General features: G+C 33.2%; 1 protein-coding gene across 2 annotated transcripts in view; it reads right to left on the reverse strand.

The window, feature by feature from the left end:
- Positions 1–26989, reverse strand: part of CSMD3 (CUB and Sushi multiple domains 3) — a 1458322-nt gene that overhangs the window by 191186 nt on the left and 1240147 nt on the right. For both annotated transcript variants that reach the window (XM_044928635.1, XM_025265188.2), the window contains 3 exons: positions 8239–8352; positions 7646–7741; positions 5872–6075 (listed from right to left, as the gene is read on the reverse strand). In XM_044928635.1, the coding sequence (XP_044784570.1) occupies positions 5872–6075; positions 7646–7741; positions 8239–8352 (414 nt within the window). The remainder of the gene's footprint in view (positions 1–5871; positions 6076–7645; positions 7742–8238; positions 8353–26989) is intronic.

A 26989-nucleotide genomic window follows, 5' to 3' on the forward strand; every position in this document is an offset into this window, starting at 1 on the left:
AATCCATTCATTGAACAAATGTTTATTGAAAACCTCTTGTATGCCACATCCTCTTTTGGTTGAGCAAAAAACAGAATATAGTGACAGGAAGAGGAGGGCAAGAAAGATTAGAGAAGCATCCTGCTGCTGCTGCTAAGTCGCTTCAGTCGTGTCCAACTCTGTGTGACCCCACAGACGGCAGCCCACCAGGTTCCTCCGTCCCTGGGATTCTCCAGGCAAGAATACTGGAGTGGGTTACCATTTCCTTCTCCAGTGCATGAAAGTGAAACGTGAAAGTGAAGTCGTTCAGTTGTGCCTGACTCTTCGCGACCCCATGGACTGCAGCCTACCAGGCTCCTCCATCCATGGGATTTTCCAGCCAAGAGTACTGGAGTGGGTTGCCATTGCCTTCTCCAGAGAAGCATCCTAACTATGTATAATCTGGTGAATGGTTGCTGCTTAAAAACAAACAAACAAACAAAAAACAGATTAAAGATATAAAGAACAAATGGAGGATGAGTAGAAGAAAATTACTTTAGATAGGATGGTCAAGGAAGATATTCAGGTGAAAACTGGAATGAAGCAATGCAGTAAGCCCAAAAGGTATCTTGGGGATGATTTTCCAAGGAGAAAAAATAAAAAGTTCAAAGACTTTGAAGCAGTTAGAATTTTATCCAGATAACAGAAACTGAAGTGAAGTCGCTCAGTCATGTCCGACTCTTTGTGATCCCATGGACAGTAGTCCTTGGGATTTTCCAGGCAAGAATACTGGAGTGGGTTGATGAACACAAATTACAGATAATTCTTTAATATCAACCTAAGATAACTCTGCATTTGACTCATATTTGAATTAAGACATCAAGCCTTCTCTTTTTCTGAATTTTTGAATACTTAAAGACATAATCATTTTTATTCATAACATTTAAAACTAAAAATATTTATAGCTAAAAATAGAAATGCAAAGTATATTTTCATTTATGTAAAGACTAGCAGTGGGATCAAATGGTAAAACCTAAAGTGAGCTATCATCCAACTGTCATTTAGAATCTAGTTCTTGTCTCATACAAATCCCATATGTCCTTCTGTTATATATTCAGTTTTCTGGATTTATACCTGTTCTACAAAGTATACATTACTTTTTAAAGTGATATAAAGTAATATGCCCTTTTTGTGTGATCTTGTCAGGAAACAGAAGCCATCTGATAAAATTTTCTAAGTATGAGCTTTCACACCAATGCAACATAAAAGGTAGTGTGTTTTATGTTTAAAGACCCACCATAGATGCACTCACATGTTTCTCAAAAAGCCCAGGTATCTAGAGAGAAATGGACTTTTGACAGAGAGTGTGTAATGGCTCCTGAGTCCCTCATCTTTTCGCCTTAAAAGTAAAAAGTGAGGCTGAATGCATCTAGGCTAAGGATGACAGTCTGTTAGCATTTACTCCTGATGTTGCATGTCAGCCATGGTAAGGTCTCAAAGTCTTTCAAAGGCTTTAATGCTTGGTAGAAGCTTCTGCACTTGCTGAAATGAATTTATAGTCAAATGGCCTGCTTCTTGTTCTTTACACGGATTCTTATTTCTTATGGCAAAAACACCAAGATTAATCAACTGACACATTTGACATATGGAAAAGCTTTGCAATAATCATGTAGAATAGGGGTTTTTTCTGCTTTAAACAAAAATGTTTACAGTGTACAGTTCTTTTTCTCTGTTTTCCGTCACACAGAATATTTTGTTTTTTTCTTATTTCCCTCTCCTTTTCCTAAACTATTGTTACATGTTTTTTTTTTTTCCTTCCTTCTTTAATGTCAGCTCATTTCTCCCTTTTATCTCTTTCCTCTTTCTAACATTATCATCATACCTTCATGGACAAAATAAAATATAATATTTTGGATAATGTAATGTTCAAACTTGGATTAAACATATATTTTTCAATCAATTAGAATAATGGTAATCATTATTTTAATTTCAAGTTTATTTTTTATTTTAGACAAACACTGAAACCAAAGCAAATCATGAATATATGTCTATTGTTATAAGTCTGCTCCTTTTAAATCAACTGTCCTTAAATTTATAAATTGATGGAAAGAAATTTCACAACCCCTAAATAGAATATTCTAATAATTACTATTATCCTCAATAAAATTGTCATTACATTTCCCTAAAGACTTTCTTAAAATTTTTAAGTGAGAAAAAAATCTTGCTTTTAAGGAACTAAATTATCAGAATTAGAAAAACTAATAGAAGCCCATGCTTTTAGACCTTTCCAAGATGCAAAAATCTTCAGCAGAAGATAATCTTTACATATAATAACTTTAAAGTGTTATTAAAACTACATATCAACAGATTAAAATCAATAATATCAAATCCTTTATGAATACTATATAGAAGGTCTTTATTTGAGATCCAATACCTTTAGAATTGAAGTTATATGTTCTGACTTTATGGTGGAGAATTTGGAAAGCACAAAAACAACTTAATTTTTGAGTACTTACGTGAGTCCAAGAACTTTGCCAAGGCTTTAAAATATGTAATAGTCACAATAAATCTATAACTTCCTTGTTTTGTTGATATGGGAATTGAGAATCAGAGATTATGCAAAAATTTTCAGACTCATGTAATAATTCACCACAATTTAGTGTTAAAGTCAAAGCTTATTACTACCCAAGACTCAATTGACCCTTATACTGAGCATCTACTACAGCTCCCAGTTATGAAAACTTTATTCAGTTTTTTACGATTTCTTACAATTTTTTTTCCATTAATTAGGACACTGTTGTGCATATGTTGGTTCTTTGAACACTCTAAATGGACAAATGAATGTTTTCAATAATATTTAAAGATTAATGAACTAGTTTATGCCTTTCCATAAGTCTCTTTATCAATCTGCTTTTATAATTGTCTTGAGGGAATTTTCATAATATATATGAAATGAAAGGAAGACAGCTACTCATTCTTTATCTTCCATTGTATGGTATTAATATTTTATATCACTATGTACATAAAGAAACTAAAAGTGACAGAGAAATGATATAAATAATTACTGAGAAAAGTGAGGCATAAATAATGATTGATTCCTGATATTTAGAAAGCAATATTTAAAAATCCACTGTAAGGCTAAAGAGATTTATTATCTTTTGTCTTCCTTCAATTATTAAACTGAATTGGAGCAATGTAATTTCTGATTTATGCATATTGTATGACTAATTTTGGCCTAGACATAAAGGAACATTTCTCTCAGCTCATAATCTTTTAGGATAATTAATTTATTCACATTTTATAAGACTATGAACTCAACATATAGTGTGGTCATAAGGAAGAGCATTATCTATTTTCTCTTATGAGAGTAGAAAAGTATATAAAGATCTTTTTGTCCCATTAACCATAGCTCTATGCTAGGTGCAAAAGAGGAGAGACATCAATTTGCTTGCTGATTGTCAAAAATATACTTTAACAGGTTAAGAAATTCCACATTATAAAAAAGATACAGAATTTGAATTAGGAAATTAGCTTATCAGTCAAAACAAAAAGGAAAAAATATCATGCACATTGAAGTATGGAATCTGAAAATATTTTCAAATCCTGCTCCTATGTTACTACTTATTAGGCTGTGTCCCTTTTAAAGAAAACTGTTTTACCTCTCTAAGACTCAGCTTATTCATCTGTAAATTCTGGGAGTAACTTCTGCATAGGTTTGCTGTAAGAAGTTAATTAAATATGTGTTTATTGCTAAATTATTCAGAATGAAACCTGGCAAAAGGTAAGTGTTAAATCGTACTAGAAACTGGTTATTTAATTGGAAGAGAAGAAAGTTGAGGAATCATTTATAGCTTTCCAGTGTTTAAAATTACTTTCTGTATGTGGTTTTCAACAAATAAAAGAAAAATAAAAGAACAGTTCCCATTCCATTTACTGTATAAGGAAGAATTAGATTTTTTGTTGTAAGAAAAATATTCTGTGAAATATGCAAGATATATTTGTTTGAGGGAGTGGTGATATCAAGTTCCTATAGAGACTTAGATCCTACATTTTTGTTTATGATAAGCCCAATTTGTACCATTCCGTTTTATTTTTTTAATTTATGATAGTCCTAATTTGCACATTTCCCAAGCACAATTATTAATGAAGTTCTTATTTGAATGGTAAAAGATTTAAAGCAGTTTTGTCCTATACACAGTATGTGTTATATAAATGCATAGCACCAAACTTTATCTTTACTCCTTCCTCATTAGAAATGAGTGTAACTTCCATATCATTTCAATTAAAATGTGTTTAAAATACATTATTCTAATTAAGTATGAACTAACATTACATTAATCTCAGTTAAAATATGGTAAAATATGTTTTTAAATTTTAAGAATAAAAACTACTTACAATTTCTTTTCAGGTATGGCAGGATGTGTTATTAAAAATAGATTTTATATATTTATAAATGTACATGCTATATTGTTATATATACACTCATGTCTTCTCTATCACTAAGTAGAGAATTGAGATTATTAAAATAAAAACAAAATTTTACTTATCTTTTATTTAAAAAAAACCTTCCTCTCATTTTCCAAATCTCATCCTAATAAAACTTTAATGAGGAAGAACTCATTAGAATTATTTCTTAACCTGAGATTAAGCTTTACTACTCTTCTTTTAGTTTTACAATATGTAATTAAAAAACTAAATTTCCAGACATGCTCTTAGAATAGAGAAGAAAGCAACTTCACTACAGTCTACATTTTCCACATCCATGGAATTCTACAGGATCCAAAAGTCATTGTAATGATCCTGAAATATGATAAAATTCTAAACTATTGATATTTTTATTGTTTAGAAAATGTTTTAACTGCTTCAAATAACTTAGCAGAGCTAAGTTTATAAAGCTTGCATTTTGTTTATCAATATAAACTGTATATGTGTGTTGTGTGCTCAGTCCTCAGTCATGTCTGATTTAACCCCATAGACTGTAGTCTGCCAGGCATATGTGTCCATGGGATGTTAAAGGTGGGAAGAGGGGAGTGGGTTGCCATTTCCTTCTCCAGATGGTCTTCCTGACCCAGGGTTCAAACCCACATCTCTTATGTCTCCTGAATTGGCAGATGGTTCTTTACCACTAGTGCCATCTCAGAGGCCCTGGATATAACATTACAAAAATAGTTTCAAATAATGAGATTTGACTAATCCTATTGCCATCTACCCATTTAAAGTGTTTCCACTTATATCTGTGAAAGACTGGGAAAATTTCTTTTTTTATATTTTTATAACATATATATATAGCTTCTCTGGTGGCTCTGTGAAAAAGAATCTGCCTACAGTGTAATGAGATGCAGGTCTGATCCCTGAGAAAATCCCAGGGAAAATCTCCTGGAGGAGAGCATGGCAACCCACTCCAGTGTTCTTGCTTGGAGAGCTTCCTGGACAGAGGAGCCTGGTGGGCTATGGTCCATGAGATCTCAAAGAGTCAGTATAACTTAAGTGACTAAGCATGTATGCATGTAACTAATAGAGAAAAGGAAACAAAAAAATGTATTAATGTGTATTTTCTAATTTCTTTGCTGATAAAAAATATGCAGAAAAATCAATCTCTGTGATCTTTAAAAGATAAGTAAATTCCTTATATATTGGCATAGACATCTTTGCATAAATTAAAAAAATGAAAAGTGTTTATTTTAAAAGATGGTGATGTCTAATAATTCCATATTAATAGCATTCCAATTCTGTGTTATTGGAAATATGTATGTATATTTTCATGATTACATCACTCAATGCATCAAATAGCCACTGTAATTTCCATACTTAGATACATCATAACAAATAAAGTATTAAATATTTACAGATGTAAGATAACTAATTTTGATATACAATACATACAACACGAAGCATACAAATTTATAAACTTACCAATACAGGTAGGTAAGGAATCATTCCATTGGGCCAAAGAATTCGGCACTGTATCACACCTAATTGCAATGGATCCATGGAGAATATATCCTGGGTTACATTCAAAAAGAACCAATGAACCAACTGCAAATTCATTGCCAATCCTTCTTCCAAACCTTGGTTCAGGTACAGAACTGCATTGTGTGGAACTTGTTCTAGGAACAGCTGCGTACAAATAATTGTGGATTTTAATTTCATGTTTGGTAGAGAAATACAGGTTTCAAAATGTGACTATACAAACAGATTTCAAAGAAATCTTCACTAACTCAAACTTTAGCTAACAATTTGAACATATTTATACAAGTTTAAAATTTCATACATGATGAAATGAATAAATTCAAAATGAATAAATATTGCTATTGTCATTAAGATTTTTTATTTAAAAACATTTTTATTTTGGATTCTTTAAACAATATCAGTTACTTTCTGTTTTTTGTTTTACCATACTTTTATCAACATAACAATGTAGCATGAGCAAAGATATTTCAATTTAAGGAATAGTAACAGGTACATTTTTTTTCTATTTAAATTGGAATGCCAAGCATACAAAAAGCAGATGTCAGGTTATGTAAAGCAATGTCAATTTTTTAACACTATTTGCTCCCTAAAAACACAGATTTTAAAAAAGCAAAAACACTTGATTAATTTCACAACATATTCATAAACTTAGTTGTTCAAAACATGTTTGTTATCGATGAAGACAATAACTATGTTCAGGCTAAGCAGAATAGAAGTCAGACAGATTAACAACAATAGAAACTTTATTTTAATAATCATACAATATCAAATTTGAAATTCCTTTTAGGTATGTTCTTCAATTGTGACTTTTTTAAAGATAGAATGATAACAGGATGTTTTTTCTTTTTAAAACACATACAGATGGGATTAAGGAGTTTGACAATAGTCCAAAAAATGATAAGATGAATTCCAAATAGATTCCTCTTATGTCACTTGAGTGAAAATAATTTCATTTGTTAGAGTGCCTTTTAAAAATCATAATACCACGCATTGTTACAGAGGGGCTATTATTAAGAATGAAACAGTGTAATATTATAGCCAATATTATAATTAGAATAAGAGGGTTTAATAAGAATATCAAATCACAAGTGTTTATAAATTTATTTGGAATAAAGTTCAAGATGCATTTGAGAATAACTACATTGATCATATATAATTCAAACAAAATATTCAGATGATAGCTCTTAATTTAGTTTTATATACTGTGGATGTTTGTCTATTATAAGTGACAGAAAAACTATGTAAACTAATTTTGAATTGCACAAAAATATTTAATAATCATGAAAGTTTGAATTCTCCTAAGAGAATGAGAAACTACAATTTTAGAATGCAGTAATGATTTCCTTGGCATGTCTAAGTACATCAGCCCAAAAAGTTTGTACATTCTTAGAGTGCTAGACTATAAGGAAATAGAATATGTAGAGTGAAGCATTGTCAAAAAAAAAAAGATGTTTTAAAAACAGTATGTTAAAACAAGGAAAAGCATGAAGTTTGCTTGAGAATGATGATGGAAGCAATAGATTTTTTTTTACTTTGGTAAAAGTAATAATGCTTTAATAATGGGGAAGGGGAAAAGGCAAAACAATTTTTTTTTTTAAAGCACACAACTTTTATCTGTCCTATATGGTTATGAGGCTCTCATCATTCAACAATTCTGAACATAGCATGGAAACTGATTACATTCCTTAGTGTGTTTCTATGCTACAGGGTCACTTACCTTGATAAACAAAGTGAAATCCCTTAGCTGTTATTGGTCCAACTGAAGTAAATCGAATTGTGATCTGATTACCTGAACTCAGTGGAAGTGATTCTCCTACTCAACAAAACAAACACTAAGATATCATAAATAATTTCATTCAGTAAACCTAACAAATTATACTAATTTACACTGTCATTTGAAAACATCAATCTATGCTCTATTAAATTACTTTAATATATTCTACCACTGACAATATATTATTTTGGGTTCAGCTTCAATTGCAAGCTTTTCTTTTTTTTACTGGAAGGCTTTTATTACATTTTGATAATATTGCCTCATTTTGTAAAGAATCTTTAAATATTACATCAAACACCATGGACAAAGTGACTAAATACTATATTTACTTGATTACAATCCCAGAAAATGGTTATATTTTTATCAAGAGTCTGAATTACTGTTGCTTTTCTATTCTTTTTTAAAAAAGTAATGACTTTATGTTCAGTTTACTTTATTTCTAATATGGATGATATAAATCTCAACTTTCACTACATTACCAATCAAAGTCAGTCTTTTATCAATAACTGATGCATGGCAGTTCTAGTAAAGGATACCTGAATGGGATCCTGAGAGGGAAGATAACAGAGAAGATTGCTGAGTTGGCCCATCATACACCTCAACAACATCGTGGAGTGATGTCTGGAAAAATACAAACTGGCCAAACACCACTGATCAACAGGAACCAGGAGAAGCAAACAAATCACCAATCATCCAAAAATGAAAACAAAAAACAAACAAACAAAAAAAATAGAAAGAGGAGGAGAGAGAGAACAAAGTATTACAATATAATAGTCATCTTTTTTTTTTTCTATCTTCAAAAGAGGATGTGTGCCAATTGGTTGATATGCCTAACACATGTACTTCAGGTCATAAAAGTAATGAACATGACCTAAATGCAATAAAATTTTAAGAAGATTGCTTTTAAATTGAATTAAATGGGTATAACATTTAATTTAGCTCAGAAATCATAAGGTTGGTAATTAATAATGCATAATAACTACTTTTTAATTTTTCCATTGGTAGTTTGATTGCTTTCACTTTGCGACTCTCTTCTCTTTTTCTAATTTTTTTTCCTCTTTTAGATGAGATAGACAAAGTTTTAGTTTAGGGGATTCAGTTTAGATTGCTTTTAAAATGCTATTCCATTATAAGTAATAGTGTTTAGAAAAATATAGCAAGGTACTTCTAAGGTACAGTGTTTAATCCACATTCTAAATTGAAAATGATCCCTAAAAATTTATTGTTCTTCTTCTGCCAAAATAAGGACATATTATTTATCATTTCTTGGCAATTAAGATATTTTAATTAAGATATACAATTTTACAAAATTATTGCTTGTTCGTGGTAAGTACAGATCTGACACACTTACCAATAGTTTTATATATGCCTCCTTTTTACTTCATTTTGTACTTTTCCTTTAATAATATATTAACTCTACATGCTGAAACTACTCAAACTATAACTTAAAAGAAGGAACCTGTTACAGAGAAGAAATCAACTAGTGTTTTGTGTCTTAAAAAAGGGAAATAGGTAATAAAATTCATACTTAAAACATTTCATGGATAGAAAAATTGAGGGGTCTAAAAAAAGTATGTTTTTTTTAACATTTAATAATGTAAAAGCAAGGCAGCTTTTATAAATTCAAAATCATATATTGTAATTAAACTTACATTGAACAAATATTTATAAAGTTCTTCATATTTTATCCCTTAAATCGAGGTTATGGTTATCCAACAGTGGTCATATGAATACAGGTTTATTCATTTGAAACATACTGAGTTTTGCATATGAACCCACACACATGATACTGTAAACAAAGCTACAAGTCTTTGTTTTTGGCTTGCTAAAATAAGCTGGTGATCTCAGTCCAGTTCTTTGTGGGGTAAACTAAAATAAGCACAGATTGAGTGTTGTTACTTAGGATAATTCCTGAACTGTAGAGGGCTGAATTTCATAAGTGATCCTCCTTAAAACACCATCTCAATGTCATGGAAACAAATTTATGTTTCTATCAAATCACATACATGTAGCCAATTATTTTAATGGTTTACAACTCTTATGAAAAAATTTCAGTTCAGATCTTTTTAAAAAATGCATATTTGGGTCTACCAAATCCAAAGCTATTTCAAAAATACTCCTAAAAATATTAAGAAAGTTTTTGTTTTCTGTTTTAGCATTTGTTTAGATTGATGTTTGGATGATCTAATTTCAAATGTATCTTGAAAAGTTTCTGTTAAAATGCAGATGTTGCCACTGTCTTTCCAAGTGCCCCTCCACCCCCTACCCCATCAAAATCAAGGTAGTCTAATCATCAGAACTTTGCTAAGTCAAGTAGATTGTGCAACAAGACTCTTGGCAGATAACATTCTTTCTCTGTATGTTTATGGGGAGTCATTAGGGGAAAATGTCAAAATGCAACATCCTTTATCTCTGTCTCCAAAATAGCTCTGTCTTCCTAAATATCTCAAATAGTCAATGACCATGCTACCCTAACAGGTCTGATCTCGTCTAAATATCTCAAATAATCCAAATTTCCAAGAAAACCACTATATTTACAAATAACATATAAAACAACTAACATACACAGTGATCCAAGATCTTTTTCTAAGGAAAAAGGGAAAAAAATACTCCCTCTTTTTTCCTCTTTGTAAGCTTCTTATTCTCAATTATTACTTCTTTACAGTAGACTATAGTTTTGTGTCATCTATAAATTGAGTATGTTGAGACTATGGGTTTTAATGACATAGTAATATGACATATTTACATCATATTAAGTAAAGAAAATTACTCTTTTGAGAGGTATTAGTCTGTAGTTATTGTAATTCTCTGATGAGATTGGGTAGGAGATGAGAGAGTTGAGTGTTGAATCTTTCTTTATTAAGCAATCAGTAAGCTACTTCTCTTGAACTGCAACCTTACTCTGCAGTAATACGGTCAATAGAAATCTTAAATTATAAAGTTTTTATTAGGCAAAAACTTTGAGAGGGTACTGAATCATTATATGAAAGTGAAATTTTAAGGTACATGTTGAATAAGTGTTTTGTATATGAAGACTCAAGAGCAGTTGCATAGTGATCTGAATTCCTACATGGTCTCAGGTTAACTATTGGCTTACTAAACTGATGCATTACAATTGTGAACCAAATCTTGCTTTCTCAGTCAAAAGTATCAAGAATTAAATGGCTTCCCCTCTGTTTGCCTACTTATTCAGCCTCTAAATATCTAAATTTACTTAGTTTTCATATGTTCAGATAGCAGTAGGTCCTTTGACTCTAAAATGTTCTGAATAGCCAGCTGTACTCTTTGCAACAGCTTCCCTGGTGGGTCAGGTAGTAAAGAATCTGCTGGCAATGTGGGAGACCTGGGTTTGATCCCTGGGTTACAAAGTTCCCTTGGGGAAGGAAATGGCAACCCACTTCAGTATTCTTGCCTGGAGAATCCCAAGGACAGAGCAGCCTGGTAGGCTACAGTCTATAGGATGGCAAAGAGTTGGACAAGACTGAGAAACTAACACTTTCACCTTCTTCCTTCACCCTTTGCATATTTCAGACTAAAGTAGGAAGGAAAATGTGAAAGATTTTAAGGTGGGCCAAAAGGTAACTGGATGTTGTTTTTTGGTAAACAAGACATTTTCTAGCACATCATTATGTGTTACCTGTGTTTATGGGGGCTATTGTGTAATGCAAGTTCAGTTCAGTTGCTCAGTTATGTCTGACTCTTTGCAACCCCATGAATCGCAGCAAGCCAGGCCTCCCTGTCTATCACCAACTCCAAACTCATGTCCATCGAGTCAGTGATGCCATCCAGCGATCTCATCCTGGGTCCTCCCCTTCTCCTCCTGCCCCCAATCCCTCCCAGCATCAGGGTCTTTTCCAATGAGTCAACTATTCATATGAGATGGCCAAAGTACTGGAGTTTCAGCTTCAGCATCAGTCCTTCCAATGAACACCCAGGACTGATCTCCTTTAGAATGGACTGGTTGGATCTTCTTGCAGTCCAAGGGACTCTCAAGAGCCTTCTCCAACACCACAGTTTAAAAGCATCAATTCTTTGGCGCTCAGCTTTCTTCAAAGTCCAAATCTCATATCCATACATGACCACTGGAAAAACCATAGCTTTGAAAAGATGGACTTTGTTGGCAAAGTAATGTCTCTGCTTTTCAATATGTTGTCCAGGTTGGTCATAACTTTCCTTCCAAGGAGCAAGCGTCTTTTAATTTCATGGCTGCAATCACCATCTGCAGTGATTTTGGAACCCAAAAAAAGCAAAGTCTGACACTGTTTCCACTGTTTACCCATCAATTTTCCATGAAGTAAGGGGACCGGATGCCATGATCTTAGTTTTCTGAATGTTGAGCTTTAAGCCAACTTTTTCACTCTCCTCTTTCACTTTCATCAAGAGGCTTTTGAGTTCCTCTTCACTTTCTGCCATATTTAATCCATTATTATCCAATGGACAGACTAATTTTGCAAGTTTGTAAATTCATTCCAGTATTCTATTAATGTCTCTCTATCAATTCATCAATCTATTTTTGTATTTGAATTCTTTCTTGAACTGTTGTAACATTTTACTAGGTCCCTCATTAATTAATGACTTAAATACAAAATATAACACGTTTATTTTAGCCTTGTATAGGAGTCATGATTATGCTGTTAAAAAGTCTACAAGCAATAAATGCTGGAAAGGGTGTGGAGAAAAGGGAACCCTCTTACACTGTTGGTGGGAATGCAAACTAGTACAGCCACTATGGAGAACAGTGTGGAGATTCCTTGAAAAAATGAAACTAGAACTGCCTTATGACCCATCAATCCCACTGCTGGGCATACACACCGAGGAAACTAGAATTAAAAGAGACACATGTACCCAATGTTCATCGCAGCACTGTATATAATAGCCAGGACATGGAAGCAACCTAGATGTCCATCAGCAGATGAATGGATAAGAAAGCTGTGGTACATATACACAATGGAGTATTACGCAGCCATTAAAAAGAATACATTTGAATCAGTTCTAATGAGGTGGATGAAACTGGAGCCGATTATATAAAGTGAAGTAAGCCAGAAAAAAACAAACAAACCAATACAGTATACTAACGCATATATATGGAATTTAGAAAGATGGTAATGATAATCCTGTATACGAGACAGCAAAAAAGACACAGATGTATAGAACAGTCTTTTGGACTCTGTGGGAGAGGGAGAGGGTGGGATGATTTGGGAGAATGGCATTGAAACATGTATAATATCATATAAGAAACAAATCACCAGTCCAGGTTCGATGCAGGATACAGGATGCTTGGGGCTGGTGCACTGAGATGACCCAGAAGGATGGTATGGGGAGGGAGGTGGGAGTGGGGTTCAGGATTGGGAACACGTGTACACCCATGGAAGATTCATGTTGAAGTATAGCAAAACCAATATAATATTGTAAAGTAAATAGCCTCCAATTAAAATAAATAAATTAAAACAAAAAAGAAATATTTTTTAACACTGGTCTAGAATCTCATACCTCAACTGATAGCTAGACGACCACTTTTCCCCCCTAAGGATACAATTAACCCCAAAAGTCTGGGCTGACTATGCATTCTGGAATGATTAGCAACTCTCTTCTTTTTCTTAGTTTCTGACAGAAAAACAGAATTCTTTGCATCTCAGCTCCAAGCTCTTCTTTCTCTATCTCTGGGGATTTAATGTAGATATCAAAAGAACTTTGCTCTCAAGCTATTAGAGTAGGTTATAAACACTAAGCACTTTCTTAAAGGAAACACCAATTTAAAGGAATTTTCCTTCTTTATTCATAATAAATGATAAAAAATATCTTTTACTCTTTTGTTAAAAATCCATTTTTATAATATTATATATATTACTGCAAGCTAGATATAGGAAGACAAGAAAGCTTAGTAAGGCAGAAATAAACATGTAAATATAGCTACAAAGAAGCCAATGCAAATAACCTATTATTACACATGAAACTATTTCTGAGCTCTTAATTTCCATATATTTTAATCCTAGAATACAGTTTATTAATTTGACTAATATTTATTGATTATATTCTATGATGTACCAGGAACTAAGCACTGGGGTTAAAGACAGAGAGATGCAAAAAGGATCCCTCCTTTCAGGCCTCATTAATTATATTTGTGGTCATTTAGGTGGCTCCTTATCTTTAATTGATATATGATAAGGTGTTAAATTAGCCAATTAAATTAATTATAAACCAACAAAGTTACTTTGGGTATGTCTTCCCACACAGATCATTGATATGCTAGTCATTTAATCTATTCTTCAAAGCAAGTCCTCTACTAGCAACTTATAATGGGCAACATTTGAACCAGAGTCCCAGACTGCATTTTAAAGAAATTCATAATTTGGATTTTTAAAAATCACTTAAATAGTCCATTTAAATGACTTAAATAGAGGAAACCTCTAACTTAGATGATGTTGGTTAGGATTCTTACCTCAACTTCAAAATTTTGTTCAAGTTCATTCATTTGTTCTCCCATGAGCAAATAGACTCAAAAGGAAACCAGATATTTTGTCTCTCTACTCTTGTTTGTATATGAAACAACGTTTACTTGACATTTAATTTTTAGAGTATCATATTCAACCAGGACAGACAAGCAGGGTTCTATTTACTGAGAAGGTTTACATAGTTTAAGTAGTCACCAAACTTTCAAAGAGCATTTGTTTTCTATTCTCACCGAATTCTGTCCAATCCTTATTCCTTTAATCATGTTCATTTAACTTTCAGGACTTTGTCTACTCTACTTAATTTAACCATTTCAAATGTAAGCCAATAAATAATGACAGAGGCCTCAATGGGATGGCAGAGAGAAACTTCTGAGCCTTTGTATGGCTTAATTATTAGAGTATTCTGCACAGACCAACAGTCTCTCTAAAAACATTGTGGAAAACAGTACAGTGAGTGTTTAGTGTGTGACACAGCACACTACATAATTAGTGCCCAGAAGGGTGTACATTTGTTAAAATAAGAAAAAATGGAATAAAGAAGGTAAAGCTCCTTTTCCCACTAAACTCTACTCTGGAATATTACTGAAATGTCCCACCATTGTTTAAGCAAGTCAGAAACTCTTGGATGTTAGTTTTCATTTTTGTGCCATGAAAATAACACTGTACAGAGACTCACTGATTTAGCAATTAATTAACTTTAAATGAGGATAATAAACAATCATGGACATGGTTACTGTTATTCAGTATCAGGATTGGAGTTATTGAGTTAAAAAATGAAAACTGAGTTCATGCAAATAAAGAAGGGTTTCATTTTGTTCTGTCAAATGTGTTATTCTCTCAGAAGGGAATAGTCATAGAGCACTCCAATGTATTGCTAGTGTAAGAAGGGAAAAACTCAGAGTGAGACTGAGCCAGGACTAAGGGAGCTGATCTAAGCACTTCAGGAAAAGGTGGTGAATAGTTAAAATGTCTAAGAGGTTGTGATAAATTCAGGTCTGATTCAAACTTGCTTTGAGGTATACGGGTTCTAATTTGGTAGAGGAAGGTGGGTTAGTAGGTCTTTCTTGGCAGTGGTAGTTCTAGTGGTCAGATGGGTAGTGCCTTATTAATTATGATGCCAAGGTACTAAAAAGACACAGTATCTTCGCTCCTTGACAGAATGGATAAAGCTGCTTAAAGACCGCCAGCATCTGCAGCTTAGCAGATTTAGAAGGACTAATGTTTTCAAATAAGCAATCTACTAGTCTGAAATGCCTCAATTAGGGCATTTCAGTAAACTGTCTCATGAAGAGTTAGGGATTCTGGTTCTGGAATCAGACTCGCAAGGATTGAATCTAGGACGAGCCACACAAAGAAGTCACTTCACCTTTTCATGCCTCAATTGCATCATCATCTGTAAAATAGGAATACAAGTTCCTAAATTCATAGGATGTGAATATTACATAAATCGATACTTGTAAAACAGACTGAACAATGCCTGAAATATAGTGGTAAATATGTTACTGTTACTAATCACTCAGTTTTTTTTCTAATATATTGCTACTAATTCAATCAAAAAGTTTACTGACAGGCAAAATTTAATTGACCTTTGATGTTAAATATAATATCTTTTCTAATTCTGTTTTCCATACATGCATATTTAGAATGAATGATAGAACTGATATAACTGATTGAGTCAGAAGAATATTACAGCTATTTAAATCAAGGTTCATTTGTCTTTTGAATTCAATATGGCTATTACTTCTCTAACTACTTGATTTTGCATTCTATACTTTTGGGTGAAATATGAAAATGTAATTAGCAGCTTTCTGTAAGGGCTAAGAAAAGGGCTGCGAGGTGAGAGCATTCATCTTTTGTTTTGTTTACTCCATTCACCTTAAGTCCATGCCATTTTATTTCAAAGGCATTGAAATTCCATCACAAAAGAAATAGTTTCACACAGAAGGGAGTCTGGGTGGAGAAAAGAATAGAAACATAAGAAACATACAAATTCCTATTAGACCTCAGCATGATTCTCAATATGCCTGGTACTTTTTTAGCAAAATCTACACATTTTTTTTGTATTCTAAAATTCATTTTGATAATATTAGGCACTCAGCTGATTGGTCACTTCATTACGAATTTTTAATAATTCACCCTCTCGTTTGCTCAGCTTGCACTTTAGTCATCAAAACAGCACAGAAGGAAACACACACGTACGCCCACACTATGGACAGGACAGAAATTAAGAAGATTCGAACCAAAGATGTGTTTAGAAATGGACTTGATTATGTACAAAAGCATAAAAAATAACTTTTGGTGACATAAGGTATCAAAAAGTTTGTCTAGCTTTATATGAATTTTGTCTCATACTTTCATCTTATATGAATATTTCAAAATACTAGTGTAGAAATATCCATGCATGCAAAAGACTTCCTTTTAAAATTAATAACATGTAAAAAACTCTTAGTCTATGGGTCACGAAGAGTCGGTCACAACTGAGCATACACACACGCATGCACACACACAGAACTCGTTGCTCTCTATGCTCTGGCTGTGAAATGACTTGTGTAAATGGCTTCAGGGTTGCATTTTGGGGATCATTATACTACTACTTGAAACATGATTTCAAAAGCTGTCTCACTTAAAGATTAAGTACAAGGTATCCAATTAAAACTTCAATTTTATTAAAAAAAATATATAAGTATATAGATATGTTAAATATATGACAATTTACTTTCAAAAGTACCAAAAAGCAGAACTTTTAAAATCAGTGCCAAATAAAATCAGTGTGGTACTTATTTCTAGAACATCATCTATCACTAGAAACGTTTGGTAGAAGTTGCATTAATTGACGTAATAAGTGAGAGTCTCATCATTATTTTGGAAAGTTTAACATTTTCACATATCAGTGAGATTCCACATACTATTTTTGTTTTTAATTGTATAATACTATTAAACTGAACTCACAATGAGGCACTTTATATGAATACAGTATTTTAGTTAAGGTGAGTCAAGGGAACGATATACCAATTATCTAGGGGCTATTGAAATATCCACACAGAAGCTTGACTCCATCCTAGATGTTGGGACCAATCCTGCCTTTGCTACTCAGTCACTCATTGTGTCCGACACTTTGCAACACCATGGAGTGTAGTATGCCAGGCTTCCCTGTCCTTCTCTATCTTCCTGAATTTGCTCAAACTAGAGCAAACAATTTCTAAGTTCTAGGTTATCAGCTCACAGAGAACAATGAAATCATTCTGGCTCTGAAAATAAATATAAGAAATCTTATTATTGTTATTTTGTAATAATTAGGAAATAAAATGTCATTTAAAAGAGAAATTCATTGCTTCACCATAGCACCCAATTATCTAGTAGTTACAAGGTGCAGAAATATAGTCCTGCTTCTAACTCATAACTGTAAATGAAGCCCTACTTTATTTTCCTGTAGCAATTTCTTGTGTGATACTCTGTCAACTCATAAACGAGTTTTACTGAATAATCTGTAATATCTATTTCAGGTTTCTTTAAAGCTGGTTTTCTGTCTATAATGTGGCCATTTGCTTACAAACAAAATTTCAAAACTGCCTATTTGACATATTTTAAATATATAGGCATTGTAAAAAACACTCTTGTAACAAATATAGTTCAATTTTATTTAATTGTTCCAGGAACAAATAACCATTCAACTACAAGCCAGTAGCTTATTTTCAATTCTGCACTTGTAACAATTCCCATTAGCTGAAAATTAATTTGATGCTTAAGAAGCAATGAAATCTAGAAAAACACAATAAGCAATCTTACTGTATGTTTAAAAGTATTAAAACAGAAAAGCAAAATTAAAAGTCTCAAGTGTTGGAAAACTCTATTAACACTTCCTTTTACCTCAGTTTCAATTTGGATTAGTGTTTTTCTTTAATTAACCTTAAGATATTTTTCTACACATTTGGCAGATTATGTCTGCCAAATCCAACTACGCTAGAGAGATTTAGGTCATGAAAATATTCTCACATAGACTATAAATTTGTGGAATTACTTTTTCCTATGTGAAGTTCCAAACATATACAAAGTAGAGAGATTAGCAAAATAAACAAAGAAAATGGCAACCCACTCCAGTATTCTTGGCTAGAGAATCCCATGGACAGAGGATCCTGGCAGGCTACAGTCCATAGAGTCACACAGAGTCAGACATGACTGAAGCAACTTAGCATGCACAAACTCATCATCTGTTTCAACACTAATCCACATGCCAATTTTGTTTCATTTGCTTTCTTTTACCCCTTGTCTTGTATGTCCAAACTGAGAATACTTTAAAACAACATCTGACACCATAACTTTTTCTATGAAAACTTCAGTATTTATTGTTAACAGATAACCTTAAATAAACAATGTAATTACTATATCTAACAAAAATAGAAATAATCTCTATTACCTAATAACAATTTATTAATTCCATTTCCCCAATTTTCTCCAAAGGGAGGATGAGAGAAAAGAAAAAAACAAACAAACAAACTACTCTTATAGTTACATTCGTCACATCAGGATCCAAACAAAATTTATAGATTTCCTTTGGTTGATATGTCACTAAAGTCTTTTAATGTAAAAAATCTCTGTTGTTGTTATTGTTTAGTTGCCCAGTCATGTCCAACTTTTTGCGACCCCCATGGACTACAGCATGCAGGCCTCCCTTGTCCCTCACCATCTCCCGAAGTTTGCCCAAGTTCTTGTCCATTGCATCGGTGATGCCATCTGCCATCTCATCCTCTGATGTCCTCTTCTCCTTATGCCCTCAATCTTTCCCAGCATTAGGGACTTGTCCAATGAGTCAGCTGACCTCTATCTTAATTTTATTGCCATGTATTTATGGGAAAATATGGATTTTTTTGGAGGCAGGGGGAATAAAAATAGGACAAAACTCAATTGATTAAAATTTTACTGTCATCTAGTTTTTGCTGAGAGTTTTTAATTGTACGAAATTGCTAAAGCAAGCAGCTTTCTCTGTTTAGAGGACAGCTCTAGAGGTAAGAGGGCTGATGCGTGGACATAGTTTTTGACCAACCTAAGTCCTATTTCAAACAGAGAAGCTTTTTCTGTTTTATATCAGGAACTTTCACAAAGAATCCACCATTAAGCCTGGGTTCAAATTCTTTCCTTTAATGAATTCTTTAACCATATTCTGCATATTGCCTCCTACATGTGCCACGCTTTTTCTGCAGGCAGAGCACCCTGAACACCTGAATTCCCTAAGTTCCACTGCTTAAGATATCTTTAATTCACAGAATTTTCATCTTTTAGAATGATAAATTGGGGGCATACATCATTAAATAACATTTTAAAGGAGTTTCTCAGTTTTTCCAAAAACTCATCACTAATAATCTTTTTTTTTAATTTGGACTCTTGCTTTACCGTCTTGAGAGTCATGCTTGTACATATTCATCACAGGGATATCCAAGTGTATTTACTCCTAAAATAGATAGAATCTTATCATGTGCTAAGATTTATTTTCCTGGACCAGAGCCCATTAGAAATGTCCAATTAAAGGAAGAGAATTTGCTAGTGCTAGAAATTTAGAAAATAGAATGTCTGATATACTCATTTATTTACCAACTGAACAGACATTATATTTAAGAAAAGCAAACAGTATAATATTAACCTGGTAACTGTTGTTGAATTCTTACTGTATGTAAAGATCTGTGCTAAGTTCTTTATAGATATCAGGTAGACTGATATTCAAAACAGCTTTTAAGTTAGCACTATTATCTCCATTATTAATATGGAAAAAATGGATGCTTAAATAAGGTAAGACAACTATCAAAAAATACAAAGCCAGCAAGAGGAGGAGCTAAGATTAGAATCCACTGAATACAAATCTGTCTTGATCCTGTCTTAATCATTACCCTTTAGAATCTGGAGTTTACCAGTGAACAGGAGCCCCAAAAGTCATTGAGGAAACCCTACTACAACAAAACCTGACGATTAAGATTCATGATAAAGATTCTGAACTAAAAAGAAAAAATAATTACTTTTTAGGAATTTTTTGAGAAAAATAGAGAAGGCATTTTATAGTATATTAATATAAATGCATTTGTCCTAAATGGCCAATTATTTAGTATCATCAATAAATAGAGGAGTAAACTTCTATTGTCTTAAAATATATATCACTTATATAATTTATATAAATGTTTTCTTAATAAATAAGTTTTATGTTCTGTAGACTCAATACTTTTTAGGGACAGATTTCAAAGAGTAGCAGAATCTAATAAGTTCCTTTGTACTCAAATTACAAAATAAAATATTAGTCATAAAGACCTTGAGCTTTGTGTCTTGTAAACCTAGATTTGACCAGCTTTGCTATTTACTATTGTGTGACCTTAACCAAATTACTAAACCTTTTCGAATCTTTTTCCTATTCTGCAAAATAATATCCACTCCAAAGGACTGTTGTGAAAATTGATATGTAAAGCATATTGCCCAGAAGGTGCTTAATACACACAATAACATTAACACAAACATACAAAAATGTACATCATAACTTGTGACCTTTAAATCTCTTCTTTCAAAATTTAAAGTCAATATATTGCTTTATAAATAAGGGAAATTAACCACTCATTTTTTCTAAACTTTGTCAAATGTGATCCTCAGCAGCTAATAGTAGTCATAATAATGGAAACAACTTCAATACTTTGGCCACCTGATGGGAAGAGCTGACTTATTTGAAAAGACCCTGACGCTGGGAAAGATTGAGGGCAGGAGGAGAAGGGGACGACAGAGGATGAGATGGTTGAATGGCATCACCGAACTCAATGGACATGGGTTTGGGTGGACTCTGGCAGTTGGTGATGGACAAGGAGGCCTGACGTACTGCAGTTCATGGGGTCGCGAAGAGTCAGACGTGACTGAGGGACTGAACTGAACTGAACTGAATAATGGAAACAAAGAAGAATGATAGAATATCAGTTTTAAAAGAGAATTTATATGTGATTTAGTCCAAATCATCAGATTATATGAATATCCTTTTAGTCCCTTAAACTTCTACAGCGAATATATACACATATAATGGAGCATTGCAGAATTATAGAAATAAATCTACCTAACATGCATTGTTCAAGAAACACAATGAGCTGTACTAGTGGAGAAATGGTATTATTTATTGTTTCAGTTCCCCAAAAGACTTTTCTTCTATAGTTATTTTTTTTTCTTTTCAGAAACAATCTCAAACTATTTTTTCCAGATAGAAAGAAAAAAAATAACATTTTAATGTATTCTGGAAAGGGCTACTCTTCTAAATACAACTGAAGTAAGAAATCTCACTCACTCCTGCTCTCTTAGTATCTTTACCATCCTATTGTTGCCCTCCTCACATGTTATTGGCAACATCATTATCATTATTATCATTACCAAAAGCATTTAATATTCATATAAAATTTCATTCATATATCTTTTAAGTTAGTTATTATTTAGTATATTATTATTTATAGTAAATAGTTATTAGTTATAGTAAATGAAAACTATAGTTATGATAGTAAATAATAATTAATTTTAGAAAATAATAACTATAGCTATTAGCTATAGCTATATAACTATAGCTATTGTTTACTATATAAAAATACTACACTAAGCAATGAGTCTATTGGTGTTTGTGTCTGTTCTGTTTGATACAAAACTTCTGTATATATAGATCAATTTACTTCCTTTTAAGAAAACTGAGCTCCAACCAGTCAATCCTAAAGGAAATCAGTTCTGAATATTCATTGGAATGACTGATGCCGAAGCTGAAGCTCTAGTACTTTGGCTACCTTATGCAAAGAACCGACTCACTGGAAAAGACCCTGATGCTGGAAAAGATTGAAGGCAGGAGGAGAAGTGGACGACAGAGGATGAGATGGATGGATGACATCACCAACTCGATGGACATGAATTGAAGCAATCTCTGGGAGTTGGTGATGGACAGGGAAGCATGGTGTGCTACGACCGCAACAGCATGGGGTTGCAAAGAGCTGGCCATACCTGAGTGACTGAACTGATGGAAGAAAACTGGTAGACATTCTATGTTAAAACAAACCAATTCTCCATTGAAGTAATAAAAGCCAATTTTTGAGAAATGACCTTTCATTAACAAAGAACTAGACCTTATGGAAAATTAGTGATGATTTAATAAATACCAGCGGTGCTTAATAACTCTCTCTAATCTCACATTGGCCCAATCTACAACTTAGGCATAGATTGTGTCTGAAACATATCACTGCTGCTGCTGCTAAGTCGCTTCAGTCGTGTCCAACTCTGTGCAACCCCATAGACGGCAGCCCGCCAGGCTCCCCCGTCCCTGGGATTCTCCAGGCAAGAACACTGGAGTGGGCTGCCATTTCCTTCTCCAATGCATGAAAGTGAAAAGTGAAAGTGAAGTCACTCAGTTGTGTCTGACTCTTAGGGACCCCATGGACTGCAGCCTACCAGGCTCCTCCGCCCATGGGATTTTCCAGGCAAGAGTACTGGAGTGGGGTGCCATTGCCTTCTCCGGAAACATGTTGCTAGTAGGTTGTTAATATTTTAAAATGCACATTCTGATGCAAATAATGTAAAAATGATTAACTATCAAGATCAATATGACAAATCAATATTCATGAAAATTATAGAGCATTTTAACTGTACAAGTGACTCTGTGATCTTCTCACTCAGTTCTTTGTTTCACTGAGAAAGCTGAAATACAGAGAGACTGAATGATTTGAATACCAACCTTGTAGGAAAATGCATTCTAAGCTCCAGTTAGAATATCAAGAATCATATCCCAATAGGGTTTGGGTCTTTACTGGGACAAGAGAGGTTAAAGTTTTTAGATTTGAATAATTTAATTTATAAACCTGCATGGAAAACACCACTTAATCTTTTATGCCTGTAGCATTCTACTCAAAGGCATGTCCATGTTGATCACTAAGATGGAGAAGTGGGAAACAGCAAAGTGTTTATACTGAAGTGTAGTATTTTCAAATTGGATATGGAGATAGGTAGTATCCTGAGCATGATTATTACTTGTTCTGCCTTATTTTCATCAGATTTTTATCTTTTTCCCTCACTGGCTGTTAGAGGGTGAAAGCCCTTGAAGTACTGTGTGATAAAGTATTCAAGTTTCTTCTGTTTAGATATGTCAGAAGCTGTGAAGTGGACAATCATTCTAAACATTCTAAATTTCTTATCAAGCTACAATTCCAATGGAAATATCTGATATTACAGTATAAAAGAAGTTCATTTTTTTAATAAGGGTAAAATGCATTCATATAAGTGTGTAAAGCATTTAGCTTTTAAAATAAGCTGTGTGCAAAATGTATTTTGGATTGTCTTCAACAGAAAAATGGTTGGAAATTAATCATTTTATATCTGAGTGCAAAAGGACCTAAAAGGGCATCATCTCCATTCTTCCCAACTTAGTTGTAGTAATGACCCTGACCAATGGTAAATAGAAAGATCACCTAAAAATATGAGCTTAAAAAACAAACTCACCTATTTACTTTTGTTCCCACTTACCATAAGAAAAATAAGAATAATTAATAACTTTTAACTAAATATTTAAAATTAATTCATAATCATATTAAGAATCTATAAGGAACATAAATTATTTGTGCATGTTGTATTGTGTGTTGCTTAAATTGTTTACAAAGTCACTGTAAGTAATTTTAAAACATCAATGAAACATTCTATTCTTTTCCCTTTAATAGAAAGGGAAAGTAGAAAACCTTGTTTTTAATGGAGCTTTTGTCAAAACTCTCCTTGGAGATCAAGGATATCAAACATAATCCCCTAAAAATATTCAACTTTGCCCAAATATGTATTACTGTCAGATAATTTTTGCTTATTTTCAAATTTCTGTTCTTCTATTTTGTATTTAATAAGAATTTTGCTATTTAAATATTTCTTGGAATATAGTTATCCTAAATAAGTAATTATACTCAATTTCTTACATGTTGTTAGAGATTCTTTACAATTAAATTATGCTATACCCTAATTGGGAGAAGGCAATGGCTATAATCATTAAGCAAAAAAAAAAAAAAAAAAATCACATGTAAAAAGAAATGATTATAATTTATTAGGCATAATGTGATATTACAAAATAAAATAGAGACTGAAAGCCTTTGGACAATATGCTGTAAAACAGTCACATGTGAATTACAGATAAATTTTTGAAATTAGAAATATTAGAAATCTTAGACTAAATTCTATTTTTATATACAATTTTATATAGAGATGACAAGTAATAATGTTTTAAATAATATTCCAACTTCAATTTGTGAACTTCAAATACTCTTTTAGGTTAATTTGAGTTTAATTTATGGATTAGATAATTCATTTAAATTCAGTGGAGTATAAAAAGGGGCCACAAAAAAAAAAAAAAATGAAATCTACTGTCACTCTTTAATGGCCACATTCACTACACTTACTTATGCTGCAGGAGTTTGACTGTCCCTGGTTTAATTTTGATGACTTGAGCAGTAGGTATTATTATCCCCATTTTGAACCTAAGGAACCTGAAGCCACAAGGAAACTTGTGCACCTGAGATTCACACTCAAACCTCCTGAACTAACACCTGCTTTTAACCACTGCAGTAAACAATGGCATACCAAGCACATTGCACAGAGTAAACATTCCCTTCTCCATACATTAAATTTTTTTGTTAATAACCAGAAAATGGATAAGTAATAATGGTCAGAAAAGAAATAGTGAAAACATTTCTTTTATTGAACTTTGTTCATTATAGTGTTATATGTACAATTATATACATGTATATGATTACACATAATAATATATAATAGTAAAAATTCAACATAAGGAAATAAATGTTATAATAAAAGAAAGATGTAATGGAGTAATCTTTTAATTATATGAGTGCAATTTTTAAAATATGAAAAAACAACTTTTACTGAAGTTTGGACTCTATTTCAGCTTTTAAAACTCTACAGAAATAAAAAATTCTAAGTATCCACACAGGATGGCCTGACTGAAATAAGTCAGGATCTCTTTATCTGTCTTACAATCACTGCTCTATTATGTTCAGTTCAGTTCAGTTCAGTCGCTCAGTTGTGCCCAACTCTGTGCGACCCCATGAATCGCAGCACACCAGGCCTCCCTGTCCATCACCAACTCCCGGAGTTCACCCAGACTTACGTCCATCGAGTCAGTGATGCCATCCAGCCATCTCATCTTCTGTCGTCCCCTTCTCCTCCTGCCCCAATCCCTCACAAAATCAGAGTCTTTTCCAGTGAGTCAACTCTTCGCATGAAGTGGCCTAAGTATTGGAGTTTCAGCCTCAGCATCATTCCTTCCAATGAACACCCAGGACTGGTCTCCTTAAGGATGGACTGGTTGGATCTCCTTGCAGTCTAAGGGACTTGCAAGAGTCTTCTCCAACACCACAGTTCAAAAGCATCAATTCTTCAGTGCTCAGCCTTCTTCACAGTCCAACTCTCACATCCATACATGACCACAGGAAAAACCATAGCCTTGACTAGACGAACCTTTGTTGGCAAAGTAATGTCTCTGCTTTTCAATATGCTATCTAGGTTGGTCATAACTTTCCTTCCAAGGAGTAAGCATCTTTTAATTTCATGGCTGCAGTCACCATCTGCAGTGATTTTGGAGCCCAAAAAAATAAAGTCTGACACTGTTTCCACTGTTTCCCCATCTATTTCCCATGAAGTGATGGGGCCGGATGCCATGATCTTCGTTTTCTGAATGTTGAGCTTTGAGTCAACTTTTTCACTCTCCACTTTCAGTTTCATCAAGAGGCTTTTGAGTTCCTCTTCACTTTCTGCCATAAGGGTGGTCTATTATGTTAATATTGTTTAAAAGAAGGAATGCATAGTACCTTGAGATTAAGAACTAAAGTGAGATGGAATGATTCCAAATCATTAAAAAACTTACTCTAAAAAATGATTGTTTGCTTAATTCTAGTGGGTCAAGGGCAAAAAAAAAAAAAGTAAAATAAAATAGCACTGGTGAATTGGTATGGGAGTGTATGAAAACATTAAAAATATTAATTGCATATTTCAACATGATTTGTATTAATTATAAACTTTTCATAATTCTGAAAACAATTCTTTTGCATCAAAGGAATTAAATATAATGTGTCATCTTAAACTCAGTTTTTTTTTTTCGATTTATTACATAAAATCTGAAAAAATGGAATTACTCCATTCAGTTCAATGAGTTCCTGGCTACTCTGTGACCCATTATTCCCATATCCTCATGAAACCAGCTTGATGCCCCCACTTTCATCTCCTAAAATTATGCTCTCCCTAATGTTGCTGACATTGTTTATCTAGACTCTATCCCATTTTCTTAGCTAGTGTCTACTCTTCTTCGAAGACTCAGCTCAGAGAAGCTATCACTGAGTACTCATTACCTTATAACTTATTGGATTAAAGGTTGCTCATATACATCTTCATAGAATCCAGTGCTCATCCAGTTCTTTTGGTCTATTTTGAAATTTTAATTTAAATATCTTTTCCTCTACTACTTGAGATTATTTATTTGTGCATCCATGTGTATCCTACTTTCCTGGCATTTAATAAATGTTTGTGCAATAAATGCAGAATTCAAAAAAATCTGCTTCACTGGTGGTGTAGAGGGTAAAGCGTCTGCCTGCAATGCAGGAGACCTGAGTTTGATCCCCAGGTCGGGAAAATCTCATGGAGAAGGAAATGGCAACCCACTCCAGTACTCTGGCCTGGAAAATTGCACGGATGGAGAAGTCTGCTAGGCTACAGTCCATGGGATCACAAAGATGAGCACACAACTGAGCAACTGCACACACACACACACACACACACAAATGAAAATGCTGAGACACTGTTTTCACTATTT

The sequence above is a fragment of the Bubalus bubalis genome, chromosome 15, assembly GCF_019923935.1.
Source record: "Bubalus bubalis isolate 160015118507 breed Murrah chromosome 15, NDDB_SH_1, whole genome shotgun sequence".
Lineage (NCBI taxonomy): Eukaryota > Metazoa > Chordata > Mammalia > Artiodactyla > Bovidae > Bubalus > Bubalus bubalis.